The sequence below is a fragment of the Mesoplodon densirostris genome, chromosome 2 (assembly GCF_025265405.1).
Source record: "Mesoplodon densirostris isolate mMesDen1 chromosome 2, mMesDen1 primary haplotype, whole genome shotgun sequence".
Taxonomy (NCBI): Eukaryota; Metazoa; Chordata; class Mammalia; order Artiodactyla; family Ziphiidae; genus Mesoplodon; species Mesoplodon densirostris.
Window position 1 is genome coordinate 70727623 of NC_082662.1, and position 15271 is coordinate 70742893.

Sequence of the window (15271 nt, forward strand, 5' to 3'; positions counted from 1 at the left end):
TAAGAATAACAAGAGAAGAGACCAGAGATACTGGAGAGGAAGAAATTAGCAAACAAATAATAATAGAAAATTCCGTAAAACTGAAGACCATACTTTTTCAGACTGAACAGACTCACATAAATGCCTAGTACAATTAATAAAGAAAGATCCACACCAAGGTTCATCTTTGATTGAATCCTGAGAATAAAGATAAGATCTCAAAAGTTTGAGAGAGACAGATCATTTGCAAAAGAATGCAAATTTTAAGTAAAATATTAATTGCATGCAACTTCCCCAGGTTAACCTGGAAAGCTAGAAAAAAATGAGCAAGGTCTAGAAAATTCTGAAGAAAAAAATATTTACAATTTATAACTCTATACCATGGAATTTATCTAAGTGCATGGATAAGATATAAATATAGTATATACTTAGCTAAAAAGGTAATGCAAGAGCTCAAAAACTTGACTTTCTGGGCACCTTTCTCAAGAGTCACTGGAGCATATACCACCAAAATATAGAGATAAACCAAGAAGAGGAATCATTGGTTCAAGGAAACATTGAATCTGACACAGAAGAGAGTTGCATGCCTAGGATGACGGTGACAGAGATGTCCAGGCTGATAGCTATACAGAAGGCAAAGGGTAGACCATCCAGACAGGATCAAGTTCACAGAGGCCTAAAAAGGATGTCTCCAGAACATTAATTTAGCTGATAATCTTATGTATTTGAATGTTTTATAAGGAGATTTATAGTACTGTCAGAAAGTTTGGGGACTAATTAGTAATGGATAAATAGAAATCTAAGCAAGCTAAATTAAGGGAATTTACTAACACCAGGAAAATGGTTCAGCCTCATGATTCAGCTCTGCATAACACATTGAAAACTGATTTAACCCAAAATTTGATGAAGCATGGGAGAATGAATAGTTGGGGGAGTGTGTGGATCACAGGGGAAGACATGTATAAGAAAATTAAATTCACATTTTCTATAGATGAAGGCAATAGATCATACCTATTTTTTAAAAGCTTAAAAAAAAAGAGGAGTTATTAAGTTTGGGGTGAAGGAGATAGAGGGTCAATGGAAAATGCTTTCCCATTTTGTAGGAAGCCAGAAACTTCAGCCTATTTGTTAGCTGAGACACTGAGACCAATGTGGAGAGATCCAGGAAAGTTGAGGTAATGGACAAAGCTTAATTACTTGGGAGGTAGGTGGGGGAGGGATTCAGAGAATAGCATCGGGCAGGACAGTATCTTAGCTGCGGAAGAATGGATTCTGGAGAAAGACTGTGGGTATGAAACTTTGTTCTACCAGCTGTTGCTGAGTGACCACGTGCAAGGCATTTAATCTTTCAGAGTCTCAGTATCCTCATCTGTGAAATGGAGATAACAGTACATACCTCATAGGGTTCTTGGGAGAATTAAAATAAATAACTTAGAACAAAGTGTGTTTCCATATAAGCATTATTAAAGTATTGGTTGCTATAATTATTATCATTATTATTATCTGTATTATTATAACAACTATAATTAATATTCCTCTAAAGTAATGAAATATATACTAGTTGGTGAAGTTGCAATTATCAGGGAATCAGAAAGTGGAAGGTGTTACATGTGAAATAACTTCGATTTTCCTAGAGAATAAAATGGTATCCAAATTTTATTCTCAGAGGGAAGAAATGGATTGGGTAAATGTATTGTCAGGGGAAAGAGATGAAATTTCAGAGTGGTCATTACTTTGAATGGGAAAAGAATTTGAACAGAGAAGAAGATTAAGGACAATCAAGCTTTCTCATTAAGAATGGTGAAGAACTCTTGTGTAAATGTGTGTTTCGTTTTGTTGCTGTGTCAAACAGAGATGGGTGAAGTGGGTTGCCCTTGGCACCTCTTCAGCTGACAAAACATTCCACTGATAAAAACTGTAGAAAAACCATGAGACCATGTAAAACTACAATGTTTGTTTTCTAGTATCAAAAGGTCATTTGCATTTAGCATCTGAAAATATCTAAATTTAGTTTCCATTCTTAAAACATTTCACACCTTCTTTTTCCCTCAACAGAATGCCCACCATTGTTTAGGTTTGAGCTACTATTTACTTGCATTTTCTATACATTTTGTTTCTCTCTACATCAGATATCTGTCTTTACAGTGACACATTTGTACTGTATGGATGCATATAGAGTGGCCCCTCGATATTCACAGGGGATTGATTCCAGGACCCCCGCGCATTCCGAAATCCACGGATACTCAAGTTACTTTCGTAAAATGGAGTAGTATTTGCATATAACCTATGCATATCCTTCTGTATACTTTAAATCATCTCTAGATTACTTATAAAACTCAATACAATGTAAATGCTATGTAAATAGTTGACGGGCTGCAGTAAATTCAAGTTTTGCTTTTTGGAACTTTCTGGAATTTTTTCCCTTGAATATTTTCCATTTGTGTTTGGTTGAATTCATGGATGTGGAACCTGTGGATATGGAGGGCTGACTATATGTTCTTTTAATCCTCTGGTTCCCATAAACATGCAAATACAATTACCCAGCTTCAAGGTTCTCCAAATAGAGTTTCTGAGACACTTTAATTATGTACTAAGATTGAAATTCAATTGAAAGCCCAATAAACCTTTAACTGTAAAAATGCAGCAAACAATATGATTTTGAATTTCCCCTTCACTTTTAGGTCTATAAAACCCCTAAATACTTAGTTATTTCTAATCATTTTTTTATTGTATAGTTTTAATTATACATGGGTTTGAAAAAATATTTAGAATAACAAGAGTAAAGTTGTCTCAGATGATTTCTTTATGAAATATTATGAACTTCTCTATGATTTTATTTTAATCAGCACACAAATCCCTGCAAGTATTATTTTATGTGACAATTAACCAAACACCTCCCTCATTATACAAGTAACATTTATCTCTTTAATACATTTTTATAACTTCTTCCTTGAAGGGCCGGAGACTTCCAAAATGAGCAATGTACTTAAAAATCAAACTAAAACGTAGCTTAATTTCAGAGAATCAAATACATAAAATTCTTTGGTATTTATTATAAAATTTAAAGAGCACTGAAAGTACAAAAATATTTTATAGAAAAATTAGTTGAAACCACTTTACTCTTTTATTTCAGTTTTGAATTTGCATTTTTAAACTCAAGAACTCACACACAATTAAAGTGACACTACAAAAACATGTTCATTTCTCTGAATGCTTCACAATTATAATCAATAGTCAACAGAAACACAACTTACCTTTATGTGATTTAATGTAAATGTTACTTTTTCAAGTTCATACAATGTGGGTGGGTTTGAGCTAATTGAGACTGAAATTACTGAAGAGATGACTCTTCCCCCATCTTCAGCTTTATCATCACTTTGAGGTTCCAATAAGATGTTGTCAGATGATGAAAATAGAGGACCAATACTCTTATAATATAAAAATGCAACTGCAACACTGCCTGTCAATCAAATAAGTGTATTCAGTGAAATTCTTAAAATAAACATAATAATTGACCAAAGGGAGTCATACAAATTCCCAGATACTGAAATGTGGGTCATAATATATCTATGCTTACATCATTGAACCATATTAAGACATATTCTCTGACCTCTGTGACTCTGAAACTGATTGTGGACTGTAGCATTCCCTTGGCACAGATTACATTTAGGAGAAAAATAGTCCTAGATAAATTTACATCCAAGTGCTGACTAAGAACCAAGGAGTAAAGTTGAAAAATAAAATTTTGACTTACTACTTTGCTGGGCAAATATATGAATTAGAAAGATATTGGGAGAAAATTCTCACAGATTTACAGTATTAATAAAGTTTAGAATTGAAAGAGTTGTGAGAAGCCACTGAGTTCAACCTCATGCCCACTGAAATGCTCCCTCTTTAAATTCATGACATATAGTTATGCCGACACAGCATAGGGAATTTAATGCCTTTCGAGGCAGCCATTTATCCGAACCCCTGACACTCCCCAAATGCAGCACATCAGCACATAACCAGATACTAGAAATGTTACCTGATCAGTACAATCACATGCCTATTTTTCCCTTAGCCTGGACACTACACCTATTTTAACGGATCTCAAATTGCCTTGGTTTTTGAAATCATTATCAGTAGCTCATTATCACTGATATTAAGTGTGTGAACAACTCAACATCGACAACTATTATCTTTTAAAATTCCTGTTGTCACTTAGGTCACATTCTTTCTCTCTTGTACAGAATTATGGACAGTAAATTGAGGAATTTATATTCAGAATTTACTCTTGGAATTAGAAGTTCTGGTTTTAGTCATTTCTCCTACTTGTGTGTCCCTGGGTAAACTTGAGTTTTCTCATGTATAACATGATGGTAGTGATATTCCCTCTGGCTATTTACTAGGATAAGGTGGAGACCAAATGAAATTATACGAGAAAGTCTTCTGTAAAATTTAAGATGCTATATTAATATGATTATTGTTATACTTATTAACTAGAAATGTTACATGTTTGCTTTAGATACTTGGACAAATTAGGAAGAACTCTATCATATTCATTTTCCTTCAAATTTATGACACCAGCAAATAATTTGAAAAGCATAACTTAATCAAAATCATTAATACAAATGTTGATAATGTCATCAAAAACAAAGGCCTGTGATATAATGTTGGAACACTCCACATCACAATATCACACTAATAACTAACATTCTTTGGATATGGTTATGTGAGCCAGAAGTTGCAAAAATGTATCACTATTCACGTTTTCTATCTTAGTATAAAAAGGCACCCTAAGATACTGCTAAGAGCCTTGCTGAAATTCAGATACATTACATATTTTCCTAAACTGCCAGCCCAGAAAACTTATATCAAAAAAATAATGTTAGTATAACATGGTTGGGCTAGTGGAATTGTGATGGCTCCAGATGACAACTAGCCCAGCATTTGCTATGGACAGATCAGGGACAGAAGCAGAACCTGGAAACCTCTTAGGGGACCTTGAACTAGTCCAGCTGATGAACCAGTTCATGCAACAGCAACTTCTCAGAGGTTGTAGTAGTGGGTGGTCCAAAATCAAATGAAGCACCAAAGAGATAACATGGATTTAAAAATCTATCACTCTGATACTTTCTAAAGGAAAATATTTATTTAACATCAATTTTTGACTTTGGGTAAAAGGAGACTCATGCCACGTAGAATGGTCCAAAATCCCTTTTTAATCTTTTTCTGAATATTGATCCAGTATTTGTTCATTCTTTTTAAATCATTTGGAACCTATTTTAATTCCCATGATTTCTCACTAATTCTAGGCCTGATCTAGCTTTTAACTCTCATATCAGATCTGTACCTATTTTCAGTAAAATAGGGGTTCATTCACTAATGATAGGCACTAAAATTCAGTATATAAAAAAGATTAAAAATCCATCTGTGCCACCCTTATTTTCCTCCTAATGATACTATGCAGCTTTTAACTAATGAGTGTTTTTATTAAGGAAGTTAGTCAATAAATGAATAATCACATGTAGACATCAGTGAGTGGGTTTGATCAGTTTCTTACACTTGTCCTTATTTTGAAGATGCAACCTTGAGGAAAATAAATTTTCTCCCTCTGCTCTCTTGAGAGCTGATATTACTATCCCTTTCAAATGTCAGCGTTTGCATGCATGATTATGAAATGTAACAAAACTACCATACACTAAGACAGGATATCTTCGAGATATTAATTCCATGACAATTTCATCATCTGTCACTATGATAAGTATTTTCAATGTCTTTATTCTCAGCTTCCAAATACTACTCAAATTGTCTTTGAAAATACAACAGTTTAACACATTCTTTGGATTTGCTCCTAAATATTACGTATGTACTTGGTTAATTAGAATATGATGTAATGGGGTAAGAGCCATGGGTTCAATGGCAGTATGGCTTAGTTATTTTTGCTTTTTATGGCCATCTGTTTCTTACTTTTGAATAAAAAATGACAAGAAAAAATGGAAAGGATAATATCAATGGATTAGAAAAAAAATTCCTACATTAGCGCTGTAAATTTTTTTTTTTTAAAAGATGGTCTTCTGAGAAAGGATGTGCAGCAAGCTTTTTAACAATAAAGAACATATTTTTAAATGAGTGATGTCTGTAAAAGTGACATATGTGTGTTATTGTATATATTTTCCATTTGTACGTATGACCACCCACAATGCTTTGAGAAAATATTATAATCCATGTTTTATAGGTAATATATTTAACCTATATGTGAACAGCAACAATTCTATTATCAGCAGAGATTTTTTTTTTCCCTAAGTGCATTGCACTACGAGAGCAGATAAATGGTTACATTAAAATAACAGCTGCTGGGGGCCCGGAGGAAGATGGCGGAAGAGTAAGACGTGGAGATCACCTTCCTCCCCACAGATACATCAGAAATTCATCTACACGTGGAACAACTCCTACAGAACACCTACTGAACGCTGACAGAAGACCTCAGACCCCCCAAAAGGCAAGAAACTCCCCACATACCTGGGTAGGGCAAAAGAAAAAAAGAATAAACAGAGACAATAGGATAGGGATGGGACCTGCACCAGTGGGAGGGAGCCGTGAAGGAGGGAAGGTTTCTACACACTACAAGCCCCTTCGCGGGTGGAGAGTGCAGGTGGCGGAGGGGGAAAGCTTCGGAGTAGCGGAGGAGAGCACAGCAACAGGGGTGCGGAGGGCAAAGCGGAGAGATTCTGGCACAGAGGACCAGTGCCCTCAGGCACACACCAGCCCGAGAGGCTTGTCTGCTCGGCCGCTGGGGCGGGCGGGGCTGGGAGCTGAGGCTCGGGTATCAGCTTTCAGTCGTAGCACAGGGAGAGGACTGGGGCTGGCGGAAGGAAGAGAGCCTGAAGGGGTTAGTGCACCACGGCTAGCCCTGAGGGAGTCCGGGGAAAGGGTCTGGAGCTGCCAAAGAGGCAAGAGACTTTTTTCCCTTTTGTTTCCTGGTGCGCGAGGAGAGGGCATTAAGAGGGCTGCTTGGGGAAGCGCCGGAGACAGGTGCGAGCTGCGGGTAAGGCGCGGACCTCGGAGACGGGCGTGGGCCACGCCGCCACCGCCGCCGCCCGCCGCCGCCGCCGCCACCGCGGGGCCTGTGTGCGAGCGCGGGTCACTGTCCGCCCCGCCTTCCGGGGAGACTGTGAACCCCGCCACTGCCGGGGTCCCAAGACCCGGGGACGGCTTTCCCGGGAAACCGCACGGAGCGCCACGGGCTGCTGCAACGTCACGCCGGCCTCTGCCGCCGCAGGCCCGCCCCACACTGCCCGCCCCTCCCTCCCCTCTGCCTGAGTGAGCCAGAGCCCCCGAATCAGCAGCTCCTTTAAACCCGTCCTGTCTGAGCGAAGAACGGACGCCCTCCGGCGACCTACGCGCAGAGGCGGAGACAGGTCCAAGGCTGAGACCCGGGAGCTGTGAGAGCAGAGACAGGGAAATCTCTCTGTGCAGCCTCGGAGGCAGCGGATTAAAGCTCCACGGTCCATTTGATGTGCCCTGTGTCTGTGGAGTGCAGGAATGGACAGCGAATCATCCGAAATTGAGGAAGTGCACTTTGAGGACAAGATTTAAGACTTTCCCCCCTTTTCCTCTTTTTACCACGAATTATTCCAAATTAAGGAGGTGGACTTAGAGAGCAAGATTTCAGACTTCTCGCCCTTTTCCTCTTTTTACAATGAATTATCCCAAATTGAGGAGGTGGACTTGGAGAGCAAGATTTTTGATTTTTCCCCCTGCTCTATTCTTGTGAATGTGTATGTGTAATCTTCTGTGTAAGATCCTCTCTGTATAGCTTTGCTTCCACCATATGTCCCAGGGTTCTATCGGTCCGTTTTTTTTTTCAATAATTACTTTCTAATTTTAATAACGCTACTATATTTCATACTTTATTCTATTTTACTTTACCTGCTCTTTCTTTTTTTCCTACCTTCCCTTCCTCCCTCCCTCCTTCCGCTCCTCCTTTCTTTTTTTCTTTTTCTTTCCTCCCTCCCTCCCTCCCACCCTTCTTCTTTCCACTTTCTTTTTCTTTCCTTCCTCCCTCCCTCCCTCCTGTCTTTCTTTCTTTCCTTCCTTCCTCCCTCCCTCCCTCCCTTCTTCCATTCACTCTTCCTTTTGCTATCATTCCTCCCTCCCTCCCTCCTTTCTTTCCTTCTTTCTTTCCATCCTTCCTCCCTCCCTCCCTCCTTTCTTTCTTCCTTCCATCCTTCCTTTCTTCCCTTCTTCCTTTCTTTCCCTCTCTCTTTCTTTCTTCTACTAATTCTTTCTTTCTACTTTTTCTCCCTGTTATTCTGAGCCGGGTGGATGAAAGGCTCTTGGTGCTGCAGCCAGGAGTCAGTGCTGTGCCTCTGAAGTGGGAGAGCCAACTTCAGGACACGGGTCCACAAGAGACCTGCCAGCTCCACATAATATCAAGCGCCGAAAATCTCCCAGAGATCTCCATCCCAACACCAGCACCCAGCTTCAGTCAACGACAAGCAAGCTACAGTGATGGTCACCCTATGCCAAGCAACTAGCAAGGCAGGAACACAACCCCACCCATTAGCAGAGAGGCTACCTAAAAACATAATAAGGCCATAGGCACCCCAAAACACACCACCAGACGTGGACCTGTCCACCAGAAAGACAAGATCGAGCCTCAACCACCAGAATACAGGCATTAGTCCCGCCCACCAGGAAGCCTACACAACCCACTAAACCAACCTTAGCCACTGGGGACAGACACCAAAAACAACGGGAACTACAAATCTGCAGCCTGCAAAAAGGAGACCCCAAACACAGTAACATAAGCAAAATGAGAAGACAGAAAAACACACAGCAGGTGAAGGAGCAAGATAAAAACCTACCAGACCTAACAAATGAAGAGGTAATAGGCAGTCTACCTGAAAAAGAATTCAGAATAATGATAGTAAAGCTGATCCAAGATTCTATTTCCAAGATCCATAATCTTGGAAATAGAATAGACAAAATGCAAGAAACAGTTAACAAGGACCTAGAAGAACTACAGATGAATCAAGCATCGATTAAAAACACAATAAATGCAATGAAAAATACTCTAGATGGGATCAATAGCAGAATAACTGAGGCAGAAGAACGGATAAGTGAGGTGGAAGATAAAATAGTGGAAATAACTGCTGCAGAGCAAAATAAAGAAAAAAGAATGAAAAGAACAGAAGACAGTCTCAGAGACCTCTGGGACAACATTAAACACACCAACATTCGAATTATAGGGGATCCAGAAGAAGAAGAGAAAAAGAAAGGGACTGAGAAAATATTTGAAGAGATTATAGTTGAAATCTTCCCTAATATGAGAAAGGAAATAGTTCATCAAGTCCAGGAGGCACAGAGAGTCCCATACAGAATAAATCCAAGGAGAAATACGCCAAGACACATATTAATCAAACTGTCAAAAATTAAACACAAAGAAATCATATTAAAAGCAGCAAGGCAAAAACAACAAATAACACACAAGGGAATCCCCATCAGGATAACAGCTGATCTCTCAGCAGAAACTCTACAAGCCAGAAGGGAGTGGCAGGACATAATTAAAGTGATGAAGGAGAGAAAACTGCAACCAAGATTACTCTACCCAGCAAGGATCTCATTCAGATTTGATGGAGAAATTAAAACGTTTACAGACAAGCAAAAGCTGAGAGAGTTCAGCACCACCAAACCAGCTTTACAACAAATGCTAAAGGAACTTCTGTAGGCAAGAAACACAACAGAAGGAATATACCTACAATAACGAACCCAAAGCAATTAAGGAAATGGGAATAGGAACATACATATCAATAATTACCTTAAATGTAAATGGACTAAATGCTCCCACCAAAAGACACAGATTGGCTGAATGGATACAAAAACAAGACACATATATATGCTGTCTACAGGAGACCCACTTCAGACCTAGAGACACATACAGATTGAAAGTAAGGGGATGGAAAAAGATATTCCATGCAAATGGAAATCAAAAGAAAGCTGGAGTAGCAATTCTTATATCAGACAAAATAGACTTTAAAATAAAGACTATTAGAAGAGACAAAGAAGGACACTACATAACAATAAAGGGATCGATCCAAGAAGAAGATATAACAATTGTACATATTTATGCACCCAACATAGGAGCACCTCAATACATAAGGCAAATACTAACAGCCATAAAAGGGGAAATCGACAGTAACACACTCATAGTAGGGGACTTTAACACCCCACTTTCACCAATGGACAGATCATCCAAAATGAAAATAAATAAGGAAACACAAGCTTTAAATGATACATTAAACAAGATGGACTTAGTTGATATTTATAGGACATTCCATCCAAAAACAACAGAATACACATTTTTCTCAAGTGCTCATGGAACATTCTCCAGGATAGATCATATCTTGGGTCACAAATCAAGCCTTGGTAAATTTAAGAAAATTGAAATTGTATCAAGTATCTTTTCCGATCACAATGCTACGAGACTAGACATCAATTACAGGAAAAGATCTGTAAAAAATACAAACACACGGAGGCTAAACAATACACTACTTAATAACGAAGTGATCACTGAAGAAATCAAAGAGGAAATTAAAAAATACCTAGAAACAAATGACAATGGAGACACGACAACCCAAAACCTATGGGACGCAACAAAAGCAGTTCTAAGGGGGAAGTTTATAGCAATACAATCCCACATTAAGAAACAGGAAACATTCTGAGTAAACAACCTGACCCTGCACCTAAAGCAGTTAGAGAAAGAAGAACAAAAAAACCCCAAAGTTAGCAGAAGGAAAGAAATCATAAAGATCAGATCAGAAATAAATGAAAAAGAAATGAAGGAAACGATAGCAAAGATCAACCAAACTAAAAGCTGGTTCTTTGAGAAGATAAACAAAATTGACAAACCATTAGCCAGACTCATCAAAAACAGAAGGGAGAAGACTCAAATCAATAGAATTAGAAATGAAAAAGGAGAAGTAACAACTGACACTGCAGAAATACAAAAGATCATGAGAGATTACTATAAGCAACTCTACGCCAATAAAATGGACAACCTGGAAGAAATGGACAAATTCTTAGAAATGCACAACCTGCCAAGACTGACTCAGGAAGAAATAGAAAATATGAATAGACCAATCACAAGCACTGAAATTGAAACTGTGATTAAAAATCTTCCATCAAACAAAAGCCCAGGACCAGATGGCTTCACAGGCGAATTCTATCAAACATTTAGAGAAGAGCTAACACCCATCCTTCTCAAACTCTTCCAAACAATATCAGAGGAAGGAACACTCCCAAACTCATTCTATGAGGCCACCATCACCTTGATACCAAAACCAGGCAAGGATGTCACAAAGAAAGAAAACTACTGCCAATATCACTGATGAACATAGATGCAAAAATCCTCAACAAAATACTAGCAAACAGAATCCAACAGCACATTAAAAGGATCATACACCATGATCAAGTGGGGTTTATTCCAGGAATGCAAGGATTCTTCAATATACGCAAATCAATCAATGTGATACACCATATTAACAAGTTGAAGGAGAAAAACCATATGATCATCTCAATAGATGCAGAGAAAGCTTTCGACAAAATTCAACACCCATTTATGATAAAAACTCTGCAGAAAGTAGGCATAGAGGGAACTTTCCTCAACATAATAAAGGCCATATATGACAAACCCACAGCCAGCATTGTCCTCAATGGTGAAAAACTGAAATCATTTCCACTAAGATCAGGAACAAGACAATGCTGCCCACTCTCACCACTCTTATTCAACCTACATTTGGAAGTTTTAGCCACAGCAATCAGAGAAGAAAAGGAAATAAAAGGAATCCAAATTGGAAAAGAAGAAGTAAAGCTGTCACTGTTTGCAGATGACATGATACTATACATAGAGAATCCTAAAGATGCTACCGAAAAACTACTAGAGCTAATCAATGAATTTGGTAAAGTAGCAGGATACAAAATTAACGTACAGAAATCTCTGGCATTCCTGTACACTAATGATGAAAAATCTGAAAATGAAATCAAGAAAACACTCCCATTTACCATTGCAACAAAAAGAATAAAATATCTAGGAATAAACCTATCTAAGGAGACAAAAGACCTGTATGCAGAAAATTATAAGACACTGATGAAAGAAATTAAAGATGATACAAATAGATGGAGAGATATACCATGTTCCTGGATTGGAAGAATCAATATTGTGAAAATGACTCTACTACCCAAAGCAATCTACGGATTCAATGCAATCCCTATCAAACTACCACTGGCATTTTTCACAGAACTAGAACAAAAAATTTCAAAATTTGTTTGGAAAAACAAAAGACCCCGAATAGCCAAAGCAATCTTGAGAATGAAAAACGGAGCTGGAGGAATCAGGCTCCCTGACTTCAGACTATACTACAAAGCTACAGTAATCAAGACAGTGTGGTACTGGCAAAAAAACAGAAAGATAGATCAGTGGATCAGGATAGAAAGCCCCGAGATAAACCCACATGCATATGGTCAACTTATCTTTGATAAAGGAGGCAGGAATATACAGTGGAGAAAGGACAGCCTCTTCAATAAGTGGTGCTGGGAAAACTGGACAGGGACATGTAAAAGTATGAGATTAGATCATTCCCTAACACCATACACAAAAATAAGCTCAAAATGGATTAAAGACCTAAATATAAGGCCAGAAACTATCAAACTCTTAGAGGAAAACATAGGCAGAACACTCTATGACATGAATCACAGCAAGATCCTTTTGGACCCACCTCCTAGAGAAATGGAAATAAAAACAAAGATAAACAAATGGGACCTAATGAAACTTCAAAGCTTTTACACAGCAAAGGAAACCATAAACAAGACCAAAAGACAACCCTCAGAATGGGAGAAAATATTTGCAAATGAAGCAACTGACAAAGGATTAATCTCCAAAATTTATAAACAGCTCATGCAGCTGAATAGCAAAAAAACAAATAACCCAATCCAAAAATGGACAGAAGACTTAAATAGGCATTTCTCCAAAGAAGATATACAGACTGCCAACAAACACATGAAAGAATGCTCAACATCATTAATCATTAGAGAAATGCAAAATCAAAACTACAATGAGATATCATCTCACACCAGTCAGAATGGCCATCATCAAGAAATCTAGAAACAATAAATGCTGGAGAGGGTGTGGAGAAAAGGGAACACTCTTGCACTGCTGGTGGGAATGTGAATTGGTAGAGTCACTATGGAGAACAGTATGGAGGTTCCTTAAAAAACTACAAATAGAACTACCATATGACCCAGCAATCCCACTACTAGGCATATACCCTGAGAAAACCATAATTCAAAAAGAGACATGTACCAAAATGTTCATTGCAGCTCTATTCACAATAGCCCGGAGCTGGAAACAACCTAAGTGTCCATCATCGGATGAATGGATAAAGAAGATGTGGCACATATATACAATGGAATATTACTCAGCCATAAAAAGAAACGAAACTGAGCTATTCGTAATGAGGTGGATAGACCTAGAGTCTGTCATACAGAGTGAAGTAAGTCAGAAAGAGAAAGACAAATACCGTATGCTAACACATATATATGGAATTAAAAAAAAATGTCATGAAGAACCTAGGGGTAAAACGGGAATAAAGACACAGACCTACTTGAGAATGGACTTGAGGATATGGGGAGGGGGAAGGGTAAGCTGTGACAAAGCGAAAGAGAGGCATGGACGTATATACACTACCAAACGTAAAGGAGATAGATAGTGGGAAGCAGCCACAGAGCACAGGGAGATCAGCTCGGTGCTTTGTGACCGCCTGGAGGGGTGGGATGGGGAGGGTGGGAGGGAGGGAGATGCATGAGGGAAGGGATGTGGGAACAGATGTATATGTATGACTGATTCACTTTGTTATAAAGCAGAAACTAATTTAAAAAAATCTCAAAAAAAAAATAACAGCTGCTAGTTTGCCTGTGGTTAGGTGACAAGGGAAAGCTGGTCAGGGCTGATTTCTTTGTTACCTCCTTCTCTTCAAGTCTTAGTTCTGTATTATCTGTTGATGTACATAGAGACAAACCCATTAGCTTCTTGTGCCTTAGTTCCATTATCCATAAAATGAGGACATTAGGTTAGATAATCGTAAAGTCACTTGCTAGTACTAGCACTCTCGGGTCCCATTTCTTAAGAAATCCTGCCTTTAGGGCCTCCCTGGTGGCGCAGTGGTTAAGAGTCCGCCTGCCGATGCAGGGGATACGGGTTCGTGCCCCGGTCTGGGAGGATCCCATATGCCGTGGAGCGGCTGGGCCCGTGAGCCATGGCCGCTGGGCCTGCGCATCCGGAGCCTGTGCTCCGCAACGGGAGAGGCCACAACAGTGAGAGGCCCACATACCGCAAAAAAAAAAAAAAAGAAAAGAAAAAGAAATCCTGCCTTTAGTTTAGTTGAAGAGTTTAGTGTACAAAAACTAAGAAATGAGTGGAAGAGAAATCCATGCTTAAACAATAACTTTCTACCTTTTTGAACACTACCTCTATTCATCTTCCTCATACAAACCCAAATTCAGTCTCACAATGAGGAATATGAAGGATTACTGAAGAAGAAATATTAGAAGAACTCTATGAAAGTTATAGCATCTGACTGCTGCAAAATGAGGAATAAAATCTCAGTTCCTTTTTATATTTCCACTGGGATCTTAACATTATTAGACAATTACAGAGTTGGAGGATCGAGTACAAGAAGGATCTAGGTATCATCAGCTAAAATTCTACCCAGGTATTTTTATCATAATGAAAATCTCAAATATATATACGGAAATTCTGTGTATAAACATAAAATATTTTTCTATAGAAAACCACTCGTTATATGCACATATGATACAATCAAATGTATGGTATTTATTGCAAAACATTGAAATATTGTATATAAGATTGTCAAAGTCCTACCATTTGAATCATATGCAGCTTTTCTATTTGGAAATATCTTTATATTATCTCCGTCCATATTCATGTGGGGTTGAATATGTTTCATGTGGTATGATTCAAAAAAGAAAGCTTTGAGAGCTGAAACAAAATCATGAAAATAATAAGTTCTCTGAAATTAGTTTAATCAATGTATTTAGTTAGAGACAATTTCATCCATCATTGTTATATTTCAACTTCCAAATTACGGCAGGTAGAATGAACATATTCTGAACATGATGTTTGGACATTATAATTTGTATTTAAAAATCTGATTCAAGTTTATTTGTTTGATTTCACTATAGCATTCATGGTTTAATTCTATCTTTATTGAATAAAATAAAAGGAAATATG

The 15271-nt window shown here is 38.2% G+C and overlaps 1 protein-coding gene across 2 annotated transcripts in view; it reads right to left on the reverse strand.

The window, feature by feature from the left end:
- Positions 1-15271, reverse strand: part of ADGRL4 (adhesion G protein-coupled receptor L4) — a 136713-nt gene that overhangs the window by 36659 nt on the left and 84783 nt on the right. For both annotated transcript variants that reach the window (XM_060084770.1, XM_060084768.1), the window contains 2 exons: positions 14903-15019; positions 3234-3439 (listed from right to left, as the gene is read on the reverse strand). In XM_060084770.1, the coding sequence (XP_059940753.1) occupies positions 3234-3439; positions 14903-15019 (323 nt within the window). The remainder of the gene's footprint in view (positions 1-3233; positions 3440-14902; positions 15020-15271) is intronic.